The 27,132-nt window shown below is 37.6% G+C and overlaps 2 protein-coding genes across 5 annotated transcripts in view; one reads left to right on the top strand and one right to left on the bottom strand.

Moving 5' to 3' along the window:
• Window positions 1-25,961, top strand: part of QRSL1 (glutaminyl-tRNA amidotransferase subunit QRSL1) — a 33,019-nt gene extending 7,058 nt beyond the window's left edge. The window contains exons 2-11 of one of the 4 annotated variants that reach the window (XR_004352525.1): window positions 2,019-2,178; window positions 2,737-2,835; window positions 4,308-4,404; window positions 6,960-7,136; window positions 15,285-15,460; window positions 15,544-15,656; window positions 16,526-16,718; window positions 17,258-17,331; window positions 18,656-18,785; window positions 21,228-21,362. Coding sequence is in view for 3 of the 4 variants with exons in the window: in XM_032651152.1 (XP_032507043.1) it covers window positions 2,019-2,178; window positions 2,737-2,835; window positions 4,308-4,404; window positions 6,960-7,136; window positions 15,285-15,460; window positions 15,544-15,656; window positions 16,526-16,718; window positions 17,258-17,375; window positions 21,228-21,433; window positions 24,091-24,308 (1,557 nt within the window). In the remaining variant the exon portion in view is untranslated. Of the gene's footprint in view, window positions 1-2,018; window positions 2,179-2,736; window positions 2,836-4,307; window positions 4,405-6,959; window positions 7,137-15,284; window positions 15,461-15,543; window positions 15,657-16,525; window positions 16,719-17,257; window positions 17,376-18,655; window positions 18,786-21,227; window positions 21,434-23,713 lie in introns of those variants that run through there. The other 3 variants (XM_032651152.1, XM_032651154.1, XM_032651155.1) reach the window with 3 other exon arrangements.
• The window catches only part of RTN4IP1 (reticulon 4 interacting protein 1), a 183,124-nt gene that overhangs the window by 54,138 nt on the left and 101,854 nt on the right, over window positions 1-27,132 (bottom strand). The gene's annotated exons all lie outside the window — the stretch shown is intronic.

Here is a 27,132-nt window from a genome sequence, read left to right as displayed (position 1 = left end):
AGGATAATGGGTATTAGGGGACTTGAAGGGAGGCAAAGAAGAAGAGAAAATGGCAGGCATAATTTTCCTCATTTTTATAATTTTGCTCTGGGGTAGACCTGTCTATATACCTCTCTGTGTCTCCAGCTTTCCGTTTTTGCTAGTTCTGACACTTGCACTCAGCCTATTTACATAAGCCCACTCCATGTTTACAACATTACAATACACTGTTGTCGTTTCTTTTTCTCCAGTTTCTCTCTTCTAAAGAGTTTACATCTCATACAAACCGTTCAACAGAAATATCTCTTCTTGTTGCTAGGTTACCTCCTTTAAGTTGAGCCCAGCTGCCCCTCCCCATCCTGAACCCCTCCCCCAGCATCCCCATGGCAGCCCTTTCCTCCTCTTGTGCATCAGTGTTAGGGGTCCTCTCAATGGCCTATTTGCACTGCTTTTCTGGCTAAAACCCTCAGACCTAAGAATACCACCACTTTGATGATTTATTCAACAGCCTAGAGCAGATCATTTGCAGATTTTCCCCTAAATGCAAATTCCTATTGCTTGATGTATATAGGACACGTGGAAATACAGTCAGCATACAGGACAAGCTAAGCTTCCACTGGTGCAGAGAGAAATGATGAAGGAGCAGTTAGTTACCTGTTAACTTTTACTATTACTACCTGTTAAGTTACCCTTTACTATTTCTGTGACTTTGGACACATCACTTAACCTCTCTTAGCTTCAGTTTCTTTATCTATAAAATGAGGTTAATAATAACTTAAGTGGTTGGGGTTTTTTTGTTTTTTTAATAAATTTATTTATTTATTTTTTGGCTGCATTGAGTCTTCGTTGCTGTGCACGGTCTTTCTCTAGTTGCAGTGAGCGGGGGCTACTGTTCGTTGCAGTGCACGGGCTTCTTATTGTGGTGGCTTCTGTTGCTCTAGGTGCACGGGCTTCACTACTTGTGGCTCACGTGCTCAGTTGTGGCTCGCTGGCTCTAGAGTGCAGGCTCAGTAGTTGTGGCGCACGGGCTTAGTTGCTCCATGGCATGTGGGATCTTCCCGGACCAGGGCTCGAACCCGTGTCCCCTGCATTGGCAGGCGGATTCTTAACCACTGTGCCACCAGGGAAGCCCTAAGTGGTTGTTTTAAGGGCTAAATAAAGTAATAATGAATCTAAAGCCACAACAGTGCCTGGCTCTTGGTAAATATTCAGAAAATGTTACTTTTCCCCCCATCCCCCTTGTCTGAGCTACCATCTTATCCAACTCTTTTCAGATGGTCTCTAAAGACTTGGTATCATCTTTGACTTCTTGTTATTCATTCCTTTTATTCAATTAGTAAGTATTTATTATTACTTCCTACAGGAAGTATTACAAGTCATCACTTCACCTTAGGCTTTACTTACTGTCAATATGCAAGTTCTGGTCACTTGAAGTGCAGTTTATTTTAACGCGTTCTTTACTAGCCTTCCTAATGCATCAAAGACAGAGTTTCAGAAAAGCTTGTTTTTAGTTGGCTTTTGAACCCATATTTTACAAGGATTTCTCTCAATTTGTAGTGGCTCTTGCTTGAATTCTCCAATAGATAAAAAGGTCTGTTTAATAAAGATCACTTATTTGGGGCCATAAAGTCCTGTAATGCCTTGTCTAGTTCATTCTGTTTTTTGCACTGTGGATGGCCTGTGTTGGAGCTAAGCTTCTCTCTGTACACTATCTACCCTAATCCATGATTCACCCACACTGGACCGCTACTTCTAGACAGGGCGGCTTACCTAAACCAATGATCTTGTTTGTTCAAGCCTGATGTCGAGTTCCTCAGCTAGGGCTATGACTGTGGTGTCCTCCAACCCATCTTTCAGCTGACCAATATGTTACCCTTATTCACCACCCTAAGTAAATGTAGACTTGATAGGTTCTCTTGGTTTTGAATCCAAGCCTCACTTTAAATTTTTATACTTAACCACTCTATCTGCACGCCTCAGTGTAACATTTGAAACTTCTGCGGACTTGGCAAAGAGTTTTTGAATTGTGTATACTCTAGGTTTCTGAGGCACTGAAACAAGGCCTAGTTACTCCAACTGAGCTCTGTCAAAGATGTCTCTCCCTTATCAAGAAGACCAAGATTCTAAATGCTTACATTACTGTATCAGAAGAGGTGGCCTTAAAGCAAGCTGAAGAATCAGAGAAAAGATATAAGAAAGGTAAATTACTTTGAATTATACTTAATTGTGACATCCCAAGAGAAAGAGTTTAATTGGATGTAGCAGTCTCCATTTGGCAAGTGGAGCTTTAAACATAAAAAATTCCCTTATTTAAAGAACTGGGGAATTCCCTGGCGATCCAGTGGTTAGAACTCCGAGCTTCCACTGCTGGGGGTCCAGGTTCAGTCCCTGGTCGGGGAGCTAACATCCTGCAAGCCAGCTGGCATGGCCAAAAAATTTTAAAATATAAATAAATATATACATACATACATTTTTTTTTTAAAAAAAAGAACTGGCCATGAGGTATAATAAAAATGAGGCTAATGGGTATAATGTCCAACTGTAATAATTTCTAACACAAATTTGATTTCTGAAGACGTATCTTTAGCAAAAACTAGTAGTTATTTTAATAACTATTATTAATGTCTGTATTTTGAATTAGATACTGGGTTGGCCAAAAAGTTCATTTGGCTTTTCCCATAAGATGCTATGAAAAAACCCAAACAAACTTTTTGGCCAATCCAGTATTTCTTCTATTCTTTTGGCTTTTTAATGCAGGTCACTCACTTGGGGATTTAGATGGAATTCCTGTTGCGGTAAAAGACAACTTTAGCACGGCCGGCATTGAGACAACATGTGCATCAAACATGCTGAAAGGTAAAGTTTAACTGACCAGAGCATTGTTTTATAAAACTAGGTATTTTTCAGTTTAAATTAAAGATAAGATACTAAAGCACAAAGATATTCTCAGACTGATTATATTTGCGAAGGAAATAACTTAGGGTAGAATATTACCTTTTTACTATTTGCTCTTTCAGAATGCAAAATTATTCTTCAGGGGTAGGCCTGCTTAATGGATGCATCCTACTTAGGAAGACTTGATAACTGATCACAAACATGCTAAGTGACCTCTAACACCCACTCGTTGGTAACACAGAAATAAGTATAAAGTGGCTGTCATTCCCCCTCTTTTGCAAATGGTATGAGGATTTATTAGCATCTACTGTCTGGTTTTTTTTGTTTGTTTTTTTGCGGTACGCAGGCCTCTCACTGTTGTGGCCTCTCCCGTTGCGGAGCACAGGCTCCAGATGAGCAGGCTCAGCGACCATGGCTCACAGGCCCAGCCGCTCCGCGGCATGTGGGATCTTCCCGGACCCGGGCACGAATCCGTGTCCCCTGCATCGGCAGGCGGACTCTCAACCACTGCGCCACCAGGGAAGCCCTGTCTGGTTATTTTTATCTCCTGACTCCTCCATCTATCACTATACTTAGTATAGTGAAGCTTAATTTTTTAAAGTTTAGTAGGTCAAAAAGGAATCATATTTATCAAGATATTTGGATCCAAGGAGGAAAAAGAAATGGAAAAAGCATATTTAGGGTACTGTGTACTAAAACTAACATTCTATGAGGTGTATACCCCAAGTTCCTCTGATAGGTAGACTTGTTAATTGTCTGGGAATATACACTAGATAGAGGAAATTTTAATTGACAATGAAGATCTATTCCTGCTGGAAATAGATAAAAATTACCATGGTATTTGCACATCTGAGAAGAGAAAGTCAAGTACAATGAGCAAAATAATGATTTGTGATTAGTTTCAAATGAATTGGGTACATCTCATTCAATACTTTGTAGTACTAACTGTTAAAAGTTAATAGTTTTAGGATGTAAAGACAGAATATATAGACTTTCTTTGGAAAACATATAGCAATTAGCAGTCGAAAAAATTAACTTTCAGAAGAAAGTACAACCTACTACTTAAATTAGGAATAATTAACATGTCAATATGAATTGCTTAATTGCAGTTTAAAATTTTGTTTCTTGTATATGATTTACATGTTCCCTGTTTTCTTTCCTATGATAAAAATTACTGAATTTTTAAGAGGACAGGGGCAAGGTAGGGGAGGGGATTAAGAGGTACAAACTACTGTGTATAAAATAAACTACAAGAATATATTATACAGCACAGGGAATTTTATAATAAAATTCCAACATTTTATAATAACTTTAAATGGAGTATAATCTATAAAATTTTTGAATTACTATGTTGTACACCTGTAATATAACATTGTAAATCAATTGTACCTCAATTTTTTTAAAAAAGAAGAAAATAACTGAATTTTTTTCAGGTTATGTACCACCTTACAATGCTACAGTAGTTCAGAAGCTGTTGGATCAGGGAGCTCTACTAATGGGAAAAACAAACTTAGATGAGTTTGCTATGGGGTAAGTAAAATTGAAATTTTCTTTTCTTGTATTTCTTTCATCTGTATCTTTAATTTCATTAAGTGTAGGTACCTAAAAGTAGTGAGGTGATTTCTTGAGGACTCTAATGCCAGTTTCTCAGACCCTCCATGAGATTATGTTCTGCTAATAGGTCATATCTCATTTTAGTTTTAATTTGCATTTCCCTGATGACTAACGATGTTAAACACCATGTGTTTATTTTGCTCCCATATATCTTCAGTGAAGTATCTATTCAAATCTTTTGCCCTTTTTTAAAAGTTGGGTTGTCGTCTTACTGAGTTATAATAGTTTTTTCCATATATTCTGGATTCAGGTCCATTATCAGATAGGTGATTTGAAAATATGTTCTCTGAATCTCTGGCTTGTCTTTGCATTCTCTGAACATGCCTTTCAAAGAGTGAAAGTTTCTAATTTTGATGAAGTCCAGTTCATCATTTTCTTTAATGACTTACGTTTTTGTCTTTTCAAAGAAATTGTTACCTTTCCCAAGGTCATAAAGGTTTTTATCCTATGTTTTCTCCTAGAAGTTTTATAGTTTCAGTTCTTACATTTAAACTTGTGATCCAGTTGAGTTAATTATTTTGTACATGATATGAAGAAAGCCAGAGTTCAGTTTTTTTACATATGTCTGTCCTATAGATCTGGGACTATTTGTATAAGAATTCAAATTAAATTACTTTGATTCCTTTGTCAAAAATCAGTTGAACAGGGGCTTCCCTGGTGGCACAGTGGTTAAGAATCCGCCTGCCAATGCAGCGGTCCCGGGTTTGAGCCCTGGTCCCGGAAAATCCCACGTGCCCCGGAGCAACTAAGCCTGTGCGCCACAACTACTGAGCCTGCGCTCTAGAGCGTGCAAGCCACAACTACTGAGCCTGCGAGCCACAACTACTGAAGCCCGTGTGCCTACAGCCTGTGCTCCCCAACAAGAGAAGCCACCGGAATGAGAAGCCCGTACACTGCTATGAAGAGTAGCCCCCGCTCGCTGCAACTAGAGAAAGCCCACGCACAGCAACAAAGACCCAATGCAGCCAAAAATAAATTAATTTTTTAAAAATCAGTTGAACACATATATAGGTTCATTTCTGGATTCTGTTTTGATCTATGTATCCAGTATCACACTATCTTGATTATTGTAGCTTTATAGTAAGCCTTGAAATTAGGTAATAAGAGTTCTTCAACTTTGTTGTTCCTCTTCAAAATTATTTTACGTATGCTAGATCCTTTGCGTTTCCATATAAGGCTTAGAATTGGCTTACTAATTTCTACAGAGAAGCTTGATAGGATTTTGATTGTGGTGGTATTGAATTTATAGATCAAGTTGTAGAAAATTGACATCTTAATATGTGCCTTCTGACCTATGAATTCTGTATCTTTCCATTTATTTAGAGTTTAATTTTTCTCAGCAATGTTTTTATGATTTCTGTATATAAATCTTGCACATTTGATATATCTCCAAGTATTTCATGTTTTTTTGTTTGTTTTTTGCGGTACCCCGGCCTCTCACTATTGTGACCTCTCCCGTTGCGGAGCACAGGCTCCGGATGTGCAGGCTCAGTGGCCATGGCTCACGGGCCTAGCCGCTCCGCGGCATGTGGGATCCTCCCAGACTGGGGCACGAACCCGTGTCCCCTGCATCGGCAGGTGGACTCTCAATCACTGCGCCACCAGGGAAGCCCTATTTCATGTTTTTTTTATGTTATAGAAAATGGTGCTTTCTTTTCAATTTCTAGTTGTTTAACATTGTTCGTTTATAGAAATGTAATTGACTTTTTAAATTTATGTTTATTAAAAAAAATTTTTTTTGGCTTCCCCACGCAGCACGTGGGATCCTAGTTCCCCAACCAGGGGTGGATCCTAGTTGCCCCTTGCAGTGGAATTGCAGAGTCCTAACCACTGGACCACCGGAGAATTTGCCTCTTAAAACTTCTGATTAACAGAGGAATTCCTTCAAAAGACTACTTGTTAACTGTTTGGATGTTTTGTGACACTCTTCAACTGGAAGACCTTAATTTATGAAGGAAATCATCCTAAGCTGAATTAGATGATCAATTGGGATAAAAATTTTCTTTTCTTAGCAGACTAGTTTTTTCCTACTTTCCACCACAAATGCTTTTACTTCCCTTCCTTCACCTCCTCAACTGTCTAATTAAAGAAAGGTACATCTTGGGCTTCCCTGGTGGTGCAGGGGTTGAGAGTCCGCCTGCCGATGCAGGGGACACGGGTTCGTGCCCCGGTCCGGGAAGATCCCACATGCCGCGGAGCGGCTGGGCCCGTGAGCCATGGCCGCTGGGCCTGCGTGTCCGGAGCCTGTGCTCCGCAACGGCAGAGGCCACAACAGTGAGAGGCCCGCGTACCGCAAAAAAAAAAAAAAAAAAAAAAAAAAAAGAAAGGTACATCTAAGCAGGCTTCCTACCTTTTCTAATTCAAGTTATAGTGGATTATACAGTGTCAGAAGCAAGTAATATAATCAGGACATGAAAATTTTACATAAAATGAATTGTATTAAGATATCTTGCTTCACTTCTTCATCTCAGATCTGGAAGCACAGATGGCATATTTGGACCAGTTAAAAACCCCTGGAGTTATTCAAAACAATATAGAGAAAAGAGGAAGCAGAAGTCTCATGGTGAGAGTGAGGATTCACATTGGCTCATAACTGGAGGAAGCTCAGGAGGGAGCGCGGCGGCTGTGTCAGCGTTCACGTGCTTTGCGTAAGATGTTTTTTACTATCTGTACTTTAAAAACCCAACTAATACAAATAGTCATAAACCATACACAAAATTCAACAATAGAGTCGTTCATACCTTGGTATTTTTATTTCCCTTTACTGAGCTATTTGTGCTCAATGGTGTATCAAAATTATATCTTAAATACACTTAACTTTATGGTACACTTATGTGTATTCTGTACATTTAACTTCAATTTAAGACAGCATTTAAACTCTTCCTCTACAGTATATGGTCCTTTTACAAACATGATTTTACAAAATAAACCAGTTAGCTTAAATAGACTTCATTGAATTTCATTTTTAAATAATTTATTTGGGTATCTGCTCACTGATTGTACAGATATTTAGAGACTAACATACCTTGGCTTTAGTCGAGTGCTGCTGAACTAATTGTTAGCTATGGTTTTTCCTTCAGCTAAATCTGACTTAAGAAAAAAAAAAAGGAAGGAAAGAAAGAAGGGAGGGAGGGAGGAAGAAAATGTTCCTAATATGTATCAACAGAATATATTAAGTAGTGTTTTTCTAAACCTACAACTAAAAATGTATATAAGTACATAAAATTTTTTCAAATTTGTAGGGAGGTTATTTGTTCAACTGTCATAGCTTGTATTTGGAAAGAATCCATCAATCAATGCTTTTTTCTTAAGTCCCATTTGTAAAGCATTTCTTAACCATCTAAAGAGTAAATAAATATTGCTGTTATTATATTTATTTTATTGGTCTCAATTTAACCAAATAGAATGTTTTCTTTAGCAGTACTATGTGTATTTTATCTCTCCTGAATTATCCACTGAAACTAAGCTCTTTCTGAGGCATTGCAATCACTAAATGATTTATATTTTTTAGAGCTATGGAGATTTAGATTCTACAGGTTTTTAAGTTTCCCTGAAATCTTGTTAACAAGTAAAAGTGTTTCATTTTATCTCTGTGGAATTTTATAGCACCACATTAATATTAATGAGAGTTCTGACAAGCAAGGGTTGCAAGATTAGGGGCTTTTTTCTATCCTCCTCACCCCACTTAGTGTTCATCTTTCTGAATGTGCTTTGAGAAGATGGCATTTTGACACATAATTCCTATGGAAATGTAGGTTTTACTTTTACCCAGACATCAGGGAATCCTAATAAGAAAATGTGTCCTTTTAGAAATTGTGAAAGCAGCAGTCTGATTTTGTGGCTCAAGTGGACTTGGTAAGAAAGACAATCTAATTTGCATTTTCTGTAGAGCACAAGGGCCATGTGACACGTAGGAGCCTTGTTCAGTCCAAAGCTTCACTCTGGGTGTACTCAAGAGACGCACAGACCCAAAGTAACTCCAGGTTGAATGGGTCCCAAACCATCAGGTGTTCTGATTTGTTTTCCCCCCTATTGATTTGTTTCTTTTATAATAGTTTTTAAAACAGGAAGATTCTAGGAGTATTGATACTATGCAACCACTAAAAAGAATGATTTAGAGTGCTATGTGGTGACATGGGAAGAAATCCAAAATACACTGTTAAGTGGAGAACAAGTTGCAGAACAGTATGTATAGTATGACCTTATTTCTGTTAAAAGTAATAATTATACATAACAAGTTGCAGAACAGTATGTATAGTATGCCTTATTTCTGTTAAAAATAATAATTACATATGTATATATGTTAGTTGCATGTAAGTGTCTGGATAAATATATATATAAAAAGTGGTAACAGATTATGGGGGCAGTGATTATAAGAGTAATTTCACTTTATAGATCATATAGTTATAAAATATTTTAATTTTTACAGTAGACATTACACTTTTCTAATCAGAAAAACCTTTTTTCCTGAAATAGTTAAAATTTTTTAATTTTTAATTGTGGTAAAATATACATAACAAAATTTCTCATCTTAACTATTTTTAAGTGTACAATTCTGTAGTGTTAAGTACATCCACATTATCACACAGCCAGTCTCCAGAACTTGTTTCATTTGCAAAACTTAAACTCTGTACCACTTAAACAATAGCCTCCCATTTGCCCTCCCCCCACCTCTCCAGCCCCTGGCCACCACTCTTTTACTTTCTGTCACTGTGAATCTGACCACTCTAGGTACCTCATACAAGTGAAATTGTGCAGTATTTGTGCTTTTGTGACTCACTTATTTCACTTAGCATAATGTCCTCAAGGTTTTTTTTTTTAATAAGAAAAACATAGACTATATAGATAACTAAGCAAAGAAATGAACAGACACTCATAGTTGGGTAATGCAAATACAAATAGATGTGAAAAATTATTCAAAAATGCACATTAGCAAAGCTTTTGGTTATCAAATTAACCACATTTTAAGAGCTGTTAGTATTCAGTGATGATAATGAAACGTTAAAAAAGCCAATTCACTAAAATTGGGAATATAAATTGGCATAACCTTTCTGACAAGTAATTTGACAAAATATATTAAGAACTCATAATAACAGGTAGACCTTTTGTCCCATTAACTCTACTTCTTGGAAGCTAGCCTAAAATTTAATCAGATATATGGACAAAGATTTATGTTTAAAGGTGTTTATTACAAAGTACTTTATTGATTGATTGATTGCTGCACTGCATGGCTTGTGGGATCCCCAACCAGGGATCAAACCCAGGCCCTCGGCAGTGAAAGCACAAAGTCCTAACTACTGGACCATCAGGGAATTCCCTACAAGTACTTTATTATGCAGTTATTCTAGCTGGCAACAACATAAACGTTTAAATAGCTTAAAATACATTTCTAGCCATGATTCTAAATAAGGTAGCAGAATGGCTGTATCTGAATTTCTGGGAGGGGTGTGTTTAGTTTGTAAAAGCATATTATAAAATTGCCATTAAAAGAAGGTATAAGATTTGTATGTGTATAAATTGTACCAATGTTTTCTTAGGTCAGTCTCCCAAGGCAATAGAAATAAAAACAAAAATAAACAAGTGGGACCTAATCAAACTTACAAGCTTTTGCACAGCAAAGGAAACCATAAGACAAAAAGAAAACCTATGGAATAGGAGAAAATATTTGCAAACAATGCAACCAAAAGGGGCTTAATATCCAAAATGTACAAACAGCTCATACAGCTCTATATCAAAAAAACAAACAACCCAATCAAAAAACTGGCAGGAGACCTAAATAGACATTTCTCTAAAGAAGACATACAGATGGCCAATAGGCACATGAAAAGATACTCAACATCACTAATTATTAGAGAAACACAAATCAAAACTACAGTGAGGTACCACACCACCTCACACTGGTCAGAATGGCCATCATTAAAAAGTCTACAAATAACAAATGCTGGAGAGGGTGTGGAGAAAAGGGAACCCTCCTACACTGTTGGTAGGAATGTAAGGTGGTGCAGCCACTGTGGAAAACAGTATGGAAGTTTCTCAGAAAACTAAAAATAGAATTACTATATGATCCAGCAATCCCACTCTTGGGCATATATTCAGACAAAACTATAATTCAAAAAGTTACATGCACCCCTGTGTTCACTGCAACACTATTCACAATAGCCAAGACATGGAAACAACCTAAATGTCCATCAACAGATGAATAAAGAAAATTCGTGTATATAATGGAATACTACTCAGCCATAAAAAAGAATGAAGTAATACCATTGGTAGCAACATGGATACAACTAGAGATTATCATACTAAGTGAAGTAAGTCAGAAAGACAAATACCATATGATATCACTTATATGTGGAATCTAAAATATGGCACAAATGAACCTAACTACGAAACAGACTCACACACAAAGAGAGCAGACTTGTGGTTGCCAAGGGGGAGGTGGGGAGGGGAAGGGATCGATTGGGAGTTTGGGGTTAGTAGATGCAAACTATTACATATAGAATGGATAAACAACAAGGTCCTACTGTATAGCACAGGGAACTATATCCAATATCCTGGAATAAACCATAATGGAAAAGAATATAAAAAAGAATGTATATATGTATATAATCGAGGCACTTTGCTGTACAGCAGAAATTAACAACACTGTAAATCAACTATACTTCAATTTAAAAAATAAAGAACTTAAAAGAAACATTTGTATGTATATGGATAAGAGAATGGACTTTAAAAATGGGAATCAGTTGGGAATTGCCAATTGATATGATAGAGTATTATACATATTTTAAATTTTCAGTAATTTTAATGACATAGTAAAAGGCTCATGATAAGCAAAAAAGAGATGGAAACTTATGATTACAGAATGACCTGAACCATGAAAGAAAAATTCATTAAAAAAAAGACTTGAAGATCAGATCAGAAATAAATGAAAAAGAAATGAAGGAAATGATAGCAAAGATCAATAAAACTAAAAGCTGGTTCTTTGAGAAGATAAACAAAATTGATAAACCATTAGCCAGACTCATCAAGAAAAAAGGGAGAAGACTCAAATCAATAGAATTAGAAATGAAAAAGGAGAAGTAACAACTGACACTGCACAAATACAAAGGATCATGAGATTACTACAAGCAACTCTATGCCAATAAAATGGACAACCTGGAAGAAATGGACACATTCTTAGAAATGCACAACGTGCCGAGACTGAACCAGGAAGAAATAGAAAATATGAACAGACCAATCACAAGCACTGAAATTGAAACTGTGATTAAAAATCTTGCAACAAACAAAAGCCCAGGACCAGATGGCTTCACAGGTGAATTCTATCAAACATTAGGAGAATAGCTAACACCTATCCTTCTCAAACTCTTCCAAAATATAGCAGAGGGAGGAACGCTCCCAAACTCATTCTACAAGGCCACCATCACCCTGATACCAAAACCAGACAAAGATGTCACAAAGAAAGAAAACTACAGGCCAATATCACTGATGAATATAGATGCAAAAATCCTCAACAAAATACTAGCAAACAGAATCCAACAGCACATTAAAAGGATCATACACCATGATCAAGTGGGGTTTATTCCAGGAATGCAAGGATTCTTTAATATACACAAATCAATCAACGTGATACACCATATTAACAAATTGGAGAAAAACCATATGATCATCTCAATAGATGCAGAGAAAGCTTTCGACAAAATTCAACACCCATTTATGATAAAAACCCTGCAGAAAGTAGACATAGAGGGAACTTTTCTCAACATAATAAAGGCCATATATGACAAACCCACAGCCAACATCATCCTCAATGGTGAAAAACTGAAAGCATTTCCACTAAGATCAGGAAGAAGACAAGGTTGCCCACTCTCACCACTATTATTCAACATAGTTTGGAAGTTTTAGCCACAGCAATTAGAGAAGAAAGAAATAAAAGGAATCCAAATTGGAAAAGAAGAAGTAAAGCTGTCACTGTTTGCAGATGACATGATACTATACATAGAGAATCCTAAAGATGCTACCAGAAAACTACTAGAGCTAATCAATGAATTTGGTAAAGTAGCAGGATACAAAATTAATGCACAGAAATCTCTGGCATTCCTATACACTAAGTATGAAAAATCTGAAAGTGAAATTAAGAAAACACTCCCATTTACCACTGCAGCAAAAAGAATAAAATACCTAGGAATGAACCTACCTAAGGAGGGCTTCCCTGATGGCGCAGTGGTTGAGAATCTGCCCGCCAATGCAGGGGACACAGGTTTGAGCCCTGGTCGGGAAAATCCCACATGCCGCGGAGCAACTAGGCCTGTGAGCCACAACTACTGAGCCTGCGCGTCTGGAGCCTGTGCTCCGCAACAAGCCCGCAATAGTGAGAGGCCCACACACCGCAATGAAAAGTGGCCCCCGCCTGCCACAACTGGAGAAAGCCCTCACACAGAAACGAAAACCCAACACAGCCATAAATAAATAAATAACTTAAAAAAAAATAAGAATAAAAACCTACCTAAGGAGACAAAAGACCTGTATGCAGAAAATTATAAGACACTGATGAAAGAAATTAAAGATGATACAAACAGATGGAGAGATATACCATGTTCCTGGAAGAATCAACATTGTGAAAATGACTCTACTACCCAAAGCAATCTACAGATTCAATGCAATCCCTATTAAACTACCACTGGCATTTTTCACAGAACTAGAACAAAAATTTTCACAATTTTTATGGAAACACAAAAGACCCCGAATAGCCAAAGCAATCTTGAGAATGAAAAATGGAGCTGGAGGAATCAGGCTCCCTGACTTCAGACTATACTACAAAGCTACAGTAATCAAGACAGTATGGTACTGGCTCAAAAACAGAAATATAGATCAATGGAACAGGATAGAAAGCCCAGAGGTAAACCCATGCACATATGGTCACCTTATCTTTGATAAAGGAGGCAAGAATATACAGGGGAGAAAAGACAGCCTTTTCAATAAGTGGTGCTGGGAAAACTGGACAGGTACGTGTAAAAGTATGAAATTAGAACACTTCCTAACACCATACACAAAAATAAACTCAAAATGTATTAAAGACCTAAATGTAAGGCCAGACACTATCAAACTCTTAGAGGAAAACATAGGCAGAACACTCTATGACATAAATCACAGCAAGATCCATTTTGATCCACCTCCTAGAGAAATGGAAATAAAAATAAACAAATGGGACCTAATGAAACCTAAAAGCTTTTGCACAGCAAAGGAAACCATAAACAAGACCAAAAGACAGCCCTCAGAATGGGAGAAAATATTTGCAAATGAAGCAACTAACAAAGGATTAATCTCCAAAATTTACAAGCAGCTCTTGCAGCTCAATATCAAAAAAACAAACAACCCAATCCAAAAATGGGCAGAAGACCTACATAGACATTTCTCCAAAGAAGGTATACAGATTGCCAACAAACACATGAAAGAATGCTCAACATCATTAATCATTAAAGAAATGCAAATCAAAACTACAAGGAGATATCATCTCACACCAGTCAGAATGGCCATCATCAAAAAATCTAGAAAGAGTAAATGCTGGAGAGGGTGTGGAGAAAAGGGAACTCTCTTGCGCTGTTGGTGGGAATGTAAATTGATACACCCACTTATGGAGAACAATATGGAGGTTCCTTAAAAACTAGAAATAGAACTACCAAACGACCCAGCAATCCCACTACTGGGCATATACCCTGAGAAAACCACAATTCAAAGAGTCATATACCAAAATGTTCATTGCAGCTCTATTTACAATAGCCAGGACAGGGAAGCAACCTAAGTGTCCATCAACAGATGAATGGATAAAGAAGATGTGGCACATATATACAATGGAATATTACTCAGCCATAAAAAGAAACGAAACTGAGTTATTTGTAATGAGGTAGATGGACCTAGAGTCTGTCACACAGAGTGAAGTAAGTCAGAAAGAGAAAAACAAATACCGTATGCTAACACATATATATGGAATCTAAAAAAAAATGGTTCTGAAGAACCTAGGGTCAGGAGAGGAATAAAGACGCAGACATAGAGAATGGACTTGAGGACACGGGGAGGGGAAGGGATAAGCTGGGATGAAGTGAGAGAGTGGCATGGACTTATATATACTACCAAATGTAAAATAGATAGCTAGTGGGAAGCAACTGCATAGCACAGGGAGATCAGCTTGGTGGTTTGTGACCACCTAGAGGGGTGGGATAGGGAGGGTGGGAGGGAGACACAAGAGGGAAGAGGTATGGGAACATATGTATAACTGATTCACTTTGTTATAAAGCAGAAACTAACACACCAGTGTAAAGCAATTATACTCCAATAAAGATGTTAAAAAAAAAAAAAAGACGAAGTTACTATGTCAACAGTGTTTGCCTCAGGGTGGTGGAATATTTTGTTACATCTTTACACTTTTCTGTATTTTAAGAATTCTCTGGGGCTTCCCTGGTGGCACAGTGGTAGAGAGTCCGCCTGCCAATGCAGGGGACACGGGTTCGTGCCCCAGTCCAGGAAGATCCCACATGCCGTGGAGCGGCTGGGCCCGTGAGCCATGGCCGCTGAGCCTGCGCGTCCAGAGCCTGTGCTCCGCAACGGGAGAGGCCACAACAGTGAGAGGCCCGCGTATCACAAAAAAAAAAAAAAAAAAAAAAAAAAAAAAATTCTCTGAGATGAGCACATTTTTTGTAAAATCAGGAGGAAATACATTTTTTCAATATACATTTTAAAAGATAGATTTCAAATATAATTAGAGTTATATTATCCTGCTAAAGAGAATTTCATTTAAATTTCAGGGCTTTAGGATCAGATACAGGAGGATCAACCAGAAATCCAGCTGCCCACTGTGGGGTTGTTGGTTTGAAACCTAGCTACGGCTTAGTTTCTCGTCATGGCCTCATTCCCCTGGTGAATTCAATGGATGTGCCAGGAATCTTAACCAGATGTGTGGATGATGCAGCCATTGTGTTGGGTATTTAAACGATTCCATATAGTTTCAAAACATTATTTCACTTCAGTACTGTGTCTGTCACTCATAAATATTCCTACTTACAGGTATACTAGCTGGGCATGATCCCAAAGATTCTACCACAATTCAAGATCCTGTTAAACCATTTACGCTTCCCAGTTTGACAGATATGAGCAAACTATGTATAGGAATTCCGAAGGTAAGTCTCTCTTTACAAAAGTACTGTCAAGTCAAATACAGAGCACAGACTTGGGAAACAGACTGGTTGGGTTTGAAGCCCTGCTCTGCCACTTTTATTAGATATGTGACCTGAGCACATGAAAATAGATATGTTAAATTACTAACCTTTTAAAATTTTAACTTTGAGCTTAGCAATAATTTTTAGTTCTGGGAGACTGTGCTGTGCATTTTAAGATGTTGAGCAGCATCGCTGGCCTCTAACCCTAGAGGTAGCATCCCCACCACCACCACTGCCCCACTAGCAAAACTGTCTACAGATGTTACCAGATATCCCCTGGTTGAGAGGAAGAGGACAGGAAACTGCCCGCAGTTGAGACCACTGCTGTAGAGAAATACTGTAAAATCTTTAAAATCTTCAATTAAGGTAATAGGTGTGCCTACTTTTAAGGATTTAGAGAGAAACAGACTTAGTTGAGAATCCTGGATCCTCTACTTACCTGCTATGTAACATTAGGAAAGTTAGTTAACTTCTCTAGTCTCAATATTTTTCATTAGTAAAAAGAAGGATGATAATACCTACATCGTAAGACTGTTAAAAGCATTAAATGAGAGAACCTGTGGAAAGTATCTAGCAGAGTGCCTGATATATAATGAACATTTAACAAATGTAAGTTCTCCAACCAGATCTCCAATCTTTAATATTATTAGATCGAGCTCACAGTATCTTGTCATGCCATAAGCACTCTTAAATTAGTTCAGTCTTTCTAGCTACCTGCTAGCAATTTAATCAGATGTTCTAATGTATTGCCAAAGTTTCTGGAGTACAAATTTTTATAACACCATCTATACAGATATTCTAATTTCTGTATTTTGACTTTTTCCAATAAGGAATATCTTACACCAGAATTGTCGAGTGAAGTACAATCTCTTTGGTCCAAAGCTGCTAATCTCTTTGAGTCTGAGGGGGCCAAAGTAATTGAAGTGTCCCTGCCCCACACCAGTTACTCAATCGTCTGCTACCACGTATTGTGTACATCGGAAGTGGCGTCGAATATGGCAAGATTTGATGGGCTAGAATATGGTAAGTTGCCTGTGTTTTGGATTTTTAAGGAAGTTGTCTCCAACATTTGAAAGGTTCGTTTATTAGTAGCAAAATGTATTATTGCCAGGGATAATGTTAAGATTTAGAGAAGTAAATCAGTGAATCCTTTTACCTTTGTCATTTTAGCATTATAGTCACACTATTCATCATAATATCTCTGTATCTTGAGCTCACCCTCTGGGCTGTGAGTATCTTGAAGGTAGAGTATTTTAGCTTTGTATTATCAGTCCATACAGAGTGGTACCTGGCACAGAGTAGGAGCTCAGTAAACATCTGAATAAAATGAATGAATGAATGAGGGAGTGAACAACTGAAGTTTCCCTCTTCATTATCGTTTTCTCCTTGCTTCCTGACAAGTCAGTCCAAAGGCAGATAAAAAAGAGAAACCATTAAGGTCAATCGCATGAAATTTTAGTATTGGTCATAAATGTGAATCTAGACCTGCTTTTCAGCCAAAACTTTACTTCCTTTTCAATTAATGTTTTGTGGGTTTTTGTTTGTTTGTTTTTTGTTATCAGGTCACAGATGTGACACTGATGTGTCTACTGAAGCCATGTATGCTGCCACCAGACGAGAAGGCTTCAATGATGTGGTGAGAGGAAGAATCCTCTCAGGAAACTTTTTCTTATTAAAAGAGTAAGATAATCAGCTTAGGAATTTTCCCCATTCTTGAAAACTCCATAGTAAAGTAGTAGCATGTCTATCAAGTCTTACAAGTTGAGATATTTGCTAAGGAAGCAAAATCCTTATGATTTAAATTAGAAATCATAATTAAAGGCCCATTTATGGTACTTTTGGCTCCTGGTTATTCAAAAACAAACCAAATCATTGATGCTCTAGCTGAATGATTAGTACAGGCTAAGTAGGAAGCCCTGAAGGATTTTAGCTTCATTAAATGTCCCTTATTATTGTCACATTGTCTTACTGCTCTGAGAGCCTTAAGCAGGAAGTTACACTGGTGTCTCTTAAAAAACGTAGTGAATCAACTTAGTTTTCCCTTGCATCATGTATCTGTTTGCTCCAAAAAAGAATTTTAAATTACTATGACTTTGGTATAAGTTTGTTCACCATCTTGTGAATAGGATTCATCTTCCATACTACCAGGTGTGTCTAAGAGGACGTGAGAAGTGTGAAAAAGCAAGAGTGGTGGTACCGATACCTTCCTGGGGTTTTGCTCTATGTCCCATAGACACATACATACATACATACATACATAGCATTTTATTCATCTGTGCATCTCCTCAGGGCCAATAGTTAGGATTACTTTTTCCAGAGATACTATTTGAACAGCTACTATGAAAAACAGTGTGGAGATTCCCCCCAAAATTAAAAATAGAATTACCATGTGATCCAGAAATCCCACTTCTGGGTATATATCTGAAGGAAAGAAATCACTGCCTCAAAGCATTATTCACAGTAGCCAAGACATGGAAACAACCTAAGTGTCCGTCAACAGATGAATGGACAAAGAAAATATGGTGTGTGTGTGTATATGTATATATATATATATGTAATAATGAATAATATTCCATTGTATGTATGTGTGTGTATATATATATACACAGCAATTTTATAGTCAATTATTTCAATAAAGCTGGAAAACAAAAACTAAAATTATTATTTGATTAATGGGGAAATCAAAGGGCTTTATTTGTTTCCCTTCTAATGTTTTCTAATGTCTGAAAATGGTGGTTTCATTTTGTCTAGTTTTCGGTTGTTTAAAATGGCAGAGTAAATCCATCCCTAATATTCCCATCATTGATGGAAGCAGAAGTTGGGCTTTTGAACCATATTTAAAGTAGGAAGAAGTTTAATAGAAGTATTTGTTCTTTTATAAAAAGATATTGTTAGTACATTATTTAAGCCATCAGCTGTTGGGTAAATTATACGTGATGCCTGCATTCATCTCCCTATAGATCCTGTGGTCAAATGATAATGAGGACATCTGATATTTCTATAGCATTTTTCAGGATAAAAAGATTTCACATTTTGATCTCATTGTATCTGGTCCTCAGAAAGACTGGAGTTGTTATATCTATTTTTCAGGTGAGGAAACGGAAGTTAGAATGCTTAATACTTTTGCCACCTTCATTAACAGCTTCAGGAGGATCTAAGAAGTATTTTCTTCTTCCCTTTTTTTTGCATCATTGACTTATAGTCACACCTATGTCTGGCTAATTCCTTAATATTTTCAGTAAAGTAAGCATTTTTTCTTTTGGGGGCGGGTGGGGAGTAACCATATCCTTTATTATTATTTTTTATTACCACAGTTAGTTTAGTGAACATCTATCATCTCATATAGACACACCATTAAAGAAATAGGAAGAAAAAATTTTTTTCTTATGATGAGAACTCTTAGATTTACTCTCTTATCAGCGTTCATGTATAACATGCAACAGTGTTAATTATATTTATCATGTTGTGCATTACATCCCTAGTACTTATTTTATAACTGGAAGTTTGTACCTTTTGACCACCTTCATCCAATTCCCCCTCCCTCCACACCCCGCCTCTGGTAACAACAAATCTGATCTCTTTTTCTGTGAGTTTGTTTTTGAAGTACAATTGACCTACAACACTGTTAGTTCCTGGTGCATAACATAAGTGATTTGATATTTCTCTGCATTTCAAAATGATCACCATGATACATCTAGTTGTCATCTGTCACCATACAAAGATATTACATAATTACTGACTGTAGTCCCCAAACTGTACATTTCATACCTGAAAGTTTATAACTCTTAATCTCCTTCACCTATTTCTCTCCTTGCCCCTCACCCCCCTCTTCTCTGGCAACCACCTGTTTGTTTATCTATGACTCTGTTTCTGTTAGTTATGTTTGTTCATTTGTTTTTTGGATTCCACAGATAAGTGAAATCATACAGTATCTTTCTCTGACTTATTTCACTTAGCATAATACCCTCTAGGTCTATCCATGTTGTCACAGATGGCAAGATTTCATTCTTTTTTATGGCTAATTTTCCATTTTTTATATGTATTGATACTACATCTTTATCCATTCATCTACTGATGGACACTTTAGGTGGTTTCCAAATCTTAACTACTGTAAATAATGCTGCAATGAACATAAGGGTGCATATATCTTTTCAAATTAGTGTTTCTGTTTTCTTTGGATAAATACCCAGGAGTGGAATCGCTGCATTGTGTGGTAATTCTGTTTTTAATTTTTTGAGGAATCGCCATACCGTTTTCCATAGTGGCTGCACCACTTTACATTCCCACCAACAGTGCACGAAGGTTCCCTTTTTCCTACATCCTTGCCAGTATTTGTTGTCTTTTTTTTTTTTTTTTTTTTTTTTTTTTTTTTGCGGTATGTGGGCCTCTCACTGTTGTGGCCTCTCCCATTGCGGAGCACAGGCTCCGGACGCGCAGGCTCAACAGCCATGGCTCACGGGCCCAGCCGCTCCGCGGCATGTGGGATCTTCCCGGACCGGGGCACGAATCCGTGTCCCCTGCATCGGCAGGTGGACTCTCAACCACTGCGCCACCAGGGAAGCCCTGTTGTCTTTGATAATAGCCATTCTGAAAGGTGTGAGGTGATATTTCACTGTAGTTTTGAATTGCATTTCTCTGATGGTTAGTGAGGTTGAGCATCTTTTCATGTGCCTGTTGGCACATCTGTATGTCTTCTTTGGAAAAATGTCTGTTCTGGGCCTCTGCCCATTTTTTAATTGGTTTATGTTTTTGATGTTGAATTGTATGAGTTCTTTGCATGTTTTGGATATTAACCCCTTATCAGATATAGCATTTGCAAATATCTTCTCCCATTCAGCAGGCAGGCCTGAAGCATCTTTTCATGAATTTCACATTTCCATTCCTGGGCTATACCTGTCTGTAAAGTACAAAATTGCAAACACTGCATACTTTCCCCAGTTACTGTGTCCAGAGCTTGCTAGTTTCTAGTGTCTAATTCTGATGGCATGTTAGAATTTTCCAAAACTTCAGAGTCCTTATAATAATGATAACTATAGATGAAATAGGACATTATAGTAATAGAAAGGATTGGAATGAGCCTCCAGAGACCTAAGTTCTAGTCCTTCCTCTACCCCTGTCAATCTTTGCAGCCTTTAGAAAGTCATTTAGTTGCTATGCACTTGATTTTCCTCACCTGAAAATGAATGTTCTGGTTTAATGATGTCCCTGGAAGTGTTAATATTTTGTGATTATATGTACAGAATTGCATCTACTGGTGATTTTTAATTAATTCCAGATATACAAACTTTTAGAGTAACAGTGCAGTTGAACAAAATTCATTTTTATGTGTTGTTAGGAATCTTACTGGTGCCTGCTCCAACAGGCCAAGAATCCAGTGATTCTTTAACAAGCCTTATGCATAAGAATTGATTCAAAGAAATAACAAAAAGCCCTTAAAGTGTCATCTGTTTTTTTTTAACAAGCCTTATGCATGAGAATTGATTCAAAGAAATAACAAAAAGCCCTTAAAGTGTCATCTACTTTTTTCCACAGAAACTATGAGAATTATTTTGTCAAAGCACAGAAGGTGAGACGACTCATTGCTCATGATTTTGTGAATGTTTTTAACTCTGGAGTGGATGTCTTGCTAACTCCTACCACCTTGAGTGAGGCAGTGCCGCACACAGAGTTCATCAGAGAAGACAACAGAACACGAAGTGCCCAGGATGATCTTTTTACACAGGCTGTAAATATGGCAGGTGAGGATCCCTCAAGAACATTCTGGTTTTCTTCAATTTTTAGGTAGACACCCTGGTCTTCGACTTAGGTTCTAGCTAGATTGCTCCCTAAACGCAATAGCTTGTCCTTCTGGAATGCTTGGTAATGTGTGTTTGTGTGTGCGTGCGTCTATCTATAGGCTTGCACTTACCACACACACATACATTAATTTTCAAACCTACGGAAAAGTTGAAGTCATATAATGAATACCCATATGTCCTTTGCTTGGATTCATCCTTGTTAACATTTTGCCTCACTTGCTTTCTCCTTCCTCTCTCTCTGTCTCTTTCACACACACACACGCACACACACTCTTAGCTTTTATTTGAATAGTTTGAAAGTTTCACCATCGTGTTACTTCACCCCTAAATACTTTAGCATGAATCGTCTAAGAATAAAGACATTCTCCTACATAACCACAATTCCATCATCACACCTAAGAAAACTAACACAAATACAATAATATTCCAAATACAGTTCATATTTAACTTTACTCAGTTGTACCAAAAATGCCTTTTATAGGGTGTTTTCCCCGATATATTATATTTGTTTATGATATCTCTTAAAGTCTAGAACAGTTCCCCAGTTCTGTATGTTCTATAACAGTCTGAACCACATCAGACTGTTATAATTTTTGTTTTAATCATCAAACATAATGAAGGAAACTCAAGGGCAGAGGGAAAAGTCTGTTGTATTTATCTATCTATACTTTTATTTACTGTGTTCATTTCTCCCTGATGTATCAGATCCTTTGTTTTACCATATCCTTTCTGTTTGGAGAACAGTTAGCCATTCTTTTAGAATAGGCCTGCTGGCAACCAGTTCTCTTAGCTTTCTTCTAAGAATGTCTTGATTTTCCTTTCATTTTTAAAGGTTATTTTTGCTGGATATATGATTCTGATTTGACAGTTCTTTTCTTTAGCACTTAAAAAATGCCCTGCTACTTTCTTCTGGCCTGCATAGTTACTGATAAGAAATACCCAACCTTTTAAAATTTTTGTTTTAAGTGACATTGACTCTTTTGAGGAGTCTAGTCCACTTGACCTGTGGGATATCCCATCTGTAATCTGAATTTGTCAGACTGCTTCCTCATGATTAGGTTGAGTTAAACATTTTTGGTACAAATACTACATATGCTTCATGTCAAGAAACAGTTAAATATCAGTTTGTCCCACTTTTGGAAGCTACGTTAATCCCTTGGTTAAGGAAGTAACTACCAGATATTTTCCTTATAAAGGCACATTTTCCTTTTGTCAGTTGTAAGCAATTGGTGATGTGATACTTTGAGACAGTGTTTCCCAATAAACTTGAACCCACTTTTAGCATCTATTGATGATCCTTGCCTGAATTAAGTATTACTTAGAGAATTACAAAATGCTGACTTTTCTAATTCTACCATTCCTTCTACATATGTTAGCTAGCAACCTTCTCTAAAGAACAGCTTTCCTGGGACTTCCCTGGTGGTGCAGTGGTTAAGAATCCACGTGCCAGTGCAGGGGACATGGGTTCGAGCCCTGGTCTGGGAAGATCCCACATACCACAGAGCAACTAAGCCCGTGCATCACAATAACCGAGCCTGCGCTCTAGAGCCCACAAGCCACAACTACTGAGCCCATGTGCCACAACTACTGAGCCCGCGTGCCACAACTACTGAGCCCGCGTGCCACAACTACTAAGCCCATGTGCCACAACTACTGAAGTCCACACGGCTAGAGCCCGTGCTCTGCAACAAGAGAAGCCACCGCAATGAGAAGCCTGTGTACCACAACAAAGAGTAGTCCCTGCTCGCCACAACTAGAGAAAGCCCGCAAGCAGCAACGAAGACCCAACGCAGCCAAAAAATACATAAATTAATTTAAAAAAAGAAAACATAATTTTTAAAAAAGCTTTCCTTTTTTAAAAGAATTCAATGTATTATAAGTAATTAACTGTCATTATTTTTGATGCTCAAATTTAACCAACAGTTGCATATCCTTTAGACCAGCCCCCATTAATTTTTGAAAACTTTCTTATTTTATGGCATAACAAGATGTCCCAGGCTGTCCTACTTTCTCTTCCCAAAACTAAAATTAAAACTACCCTGAATTACTATTTTTCATCTAACAAATTGGCAAAAATTCAAAACCTGAACAACACACTCTATAGGTGAGGCTGTAGGAAAACACTCATTTTGCTGATAGGAGTTGAAAAGGTACAACTTCTTTGGAGGGAAAGTTGGCAAAATATCTAATTACATATGCATTTATCTTTTGATGAAACAGTTCCTCTTCAGCTGAGAAACGTTCTGGAATACCAGAAAAATACACAAGGTAATTCACTGGGACTTGGCATGAAATAGCTAAATACCAAAAACAACCAAAATCTCCAACCACAGAAGAATGGTTGAATAAATTATGGTAAAAGCACATGATGGAATACTATGCAGCCATAAAAAAGGAATGAAGAAGGTCTCTGTGAACAGATAATACAGTGATTTCTAACATATTAAATGAACAAAGGAAGATACAGAAGCATAATTTTTGTGATTCTTTTTCATTAACCTTGTCTTGTACCTACTGGCACTGGAAAGTGGAAGCGGTCTCTGCATCTTAGGGTGGAGAATTAATCAACATTTAATGGGTCTCTTTCTTTTCCTCAGGGTTGCCAGCAGTGAGTGTCCCTATGGCCCTCTCAAGCCAAGGGTTGCCAATCGGACTGCAGTTTATCGGACGTGCATTTTGTGACCAGCAGCTTCTTACCGTTGCCAAATGGTTTGAAAAACAAGTACAGTTTCCTGTTATTCAGCTTCAGGAGCTAATGGATGATTGTTCATCAATCTTTGAAAATGAAAAGTTAGCTTCTGTTTCTCTAAAATAGTAGTGATAACTATATCATGCAAATTATGGCTTTTAAAGATTTTATATTCTAGAAAAGTCAGGTGATCTTGCAATTTGGTTCACTGTCAACACAGTCATTCCTTGGAATCGCTTTTTTAAATTCTTGTGATATAGTTAATTACTTATGAATAATCTGTCAGCATTTATTAAGCATCCACTAAGTATAAACAAAGTACAGGATTTCTATTATAACACAAGATACATGTTCCTGAAAAATGATGCATTCTGTAAAAATGTTCATTAAAAAGAACACCGCTCACAGTACTAGTACTGTACTGTACACAATGTAAGTACTAGTAAACCTCTCAAAACGTGTACATGTTTGTAACCAAAGCACTAACACAAACAGGAAGTGGTACCTCCAGAGATAACCTGGACAGCCCAGCTGACAGGCAACTCATCACGCGGTGGAGGCCGCTTCAGCGGATGTTAAAAATGCACAAAAACAGTAAAATGGGAATATCCACTTCTAAGTCTGAGCAGAGCAGGTAGAGGAGGAGCTCTGAGCACAGGAGGAAGTGCAACCTGCTGGGGCCCAGAGTCCTGCAAGACAAGGGTGTGCCTCTCTCTCTGGGGAGAGCCCCAGGTGCAGACACTTCTCTAAGAATAGAGCTGCAATGACTGAGAACTTTTTTCCTTTCCTGGTAACAGTTAAAATCTTACTTCTGCCATTCCAGAGCCCCATGCCAAGGAGCCAGAGTAACTCCACGTTACACTGAGTTCATTCTAGTTCGATCACAAACAAGCTCAGTGATGCCATAGAGACATTTGTTGTGACCTAACAGACCAGACTGGACTCGAAACTTGGTAGCTAGTGGAGCATGGTTTCAGTGAGAAAGTTTCAAGATACACAAGTAAGATCCCATATGAAAAACTTGTATATAATTTGGTGAGGATGCCAAAGAGAAGAAGCCCGTGGACCTCCTCCCTTACCCCAGATTCTCTATTCCTTATGGTTTTCTTACCCTCTTGACTTTCTTTACAAGTGCTCTCTCTTTGGGCTCCTTGAGCACAAAGAAACATTAACGGGAATATGTATTCAGAATCTGAAAAAAAAATCTGATGAAAACCATACATTTACCCGCTATAAAGTTTCATCGTTGGATTTGTCTTTGCCAGAACACCATTGTCATCTCATATTTATCACGTGTTCTAATTTGACACTTGTTTATTGTTGATAAGTATAAGTGGGGAGCTGAATTATTATTTAACAGATTCACTTTGTTTAGTAAGAAAAAAGTACTTTCTAAATATGAAAGACCTGAAGGAAAAACATAGGCAGAACCTTCCCAGAACCACTAGGATGTTGAGTGGTGGTAGTTTAACCTGCCTGGTACTTTTCATTAATAATTTTCTCTCCCCCTGGGATCCTCCCACTCCCAAATACTCTATCTGATAAACTTTACATAAAAGTTTTCTGTACCAGGCCCATAGGCCCACTAGCATTCTTAAATATTTTGACGTGAGTCCCTGAAAAAGGAAGAAATTCATGACAGAGAATTGCTTTACTTTATAACACGAGAAAACTCTTAGTTGGGGGAGCTAGTATAATGCAAATGGCAAGCAGATGAATCTTTGCCCCAGTCTTTCTTTTGTGTGTGTATAATTCAAAATAAAAAATTTTCAAAGAATATTTATGTAATTTCTCTTATTCCCTGTATCTCTGCTTGAGTTGCACTAACGATTTGAACTGGAAATAACGAAGTGAAACATTTACCATTCTCACGTAATAACACCCAACTAGCGTGAAATGATACCTAATCTGTTCTTTCTTTTCCATCTTTACCCTAAATCTAGTAGATCTCATTTTGCCAAATCACTGTCTGGGAATTTAAGGGGAAAATGGTTTCTGTGTCTCAGCTAATTAAACCCTGAAATTGTTAGCTGCCACAGCAGAGCACGTCAGAAAGGCGAAGGTGGCAGCAAGTGTAAGATGAGTTCCTTGATAAGACAGCGAAACAAAGCACTGCTAGAGTGAAAAAATGTGATGCGTTCACAAATCTTTGCACCCTGACACCACACAGCCAAATCCAAGCCAGATCCGTGTTGACCAACACTTAGCGTTACCAAGAAAATCGCTTGAAACCAGGGAGGCAGAATGTTCTATTTGAACGGCTATTTGACACCAGGTTGTTGGGAACACAGGACTGTGGGCCATCTAGAAAAGACAGCATGGTACAGAAGAGGAGCTTCTAAAAATGACAAAGGATGGCGATTCCTATGAGGAAATCACCTGCACCTTCTACAGTGGACAAGAAATATCTTTAGGATTTTAGAACAGGATCTAAAGAACAGTGAAAAGAGATCTGGTTACAGGGCACCAAAAAGTAGACCTCGGGGATTCTGTAAACTGTGTCATACCCTGTTCCAGTTTAAGTAAGGGAACAAACTAATGGGATTTTCACAATAGTTTCTGTTACGAACTTTCATTTATTAACTACTTTTACTCTCCCTCCCTTTCCTCAAATATCTGATTATGCTGAGGCTAAATATGTGTTGCCTGTGCGAGCCTAGGGTAAAATTTACTCATTGCGTTTAGAAGCACCAGAGGACAGTTTAAAGTAGAAGGCTTTCCTCAGTTATTTCATAACTTAAGCAGTGTGTACACTAGAACAAAAACCTGAAAATTTAATGAAAGCAAATAACACGAGAAAACCCCAGCCAACATTAAATAAAAGTAATTACGGGATTTCAGAGGGGCTTTCATTTCTTTTTCTTTGTACCTCAATGGAATATAAATCCAAAAGGATTTTAGGCACTTTATTAAAAATATATTATTACAATGGTATAAAAGTAAATAGTTG

The sequence above is a fragment of the Phocoena sinus genome, chromosome 12 (genome assembly GCF_008692025.1).
Source record: "Phocoena sinus isolate mPhoSin1 chromosome 12, mPhoSin1.pri, whole genome shotgun sequence".
NCBI classification, from domain to species: Eukaryota; Metazoa; Chordata; class Mammalia; order Artiodactyla; family Phocoenidae; genus Phocoena; species Phocoena sinus.
Note: the sequence above shows the minus strand (reverse complement) of the source record. Positions and strands in the feature narration are given on the sequence as shown.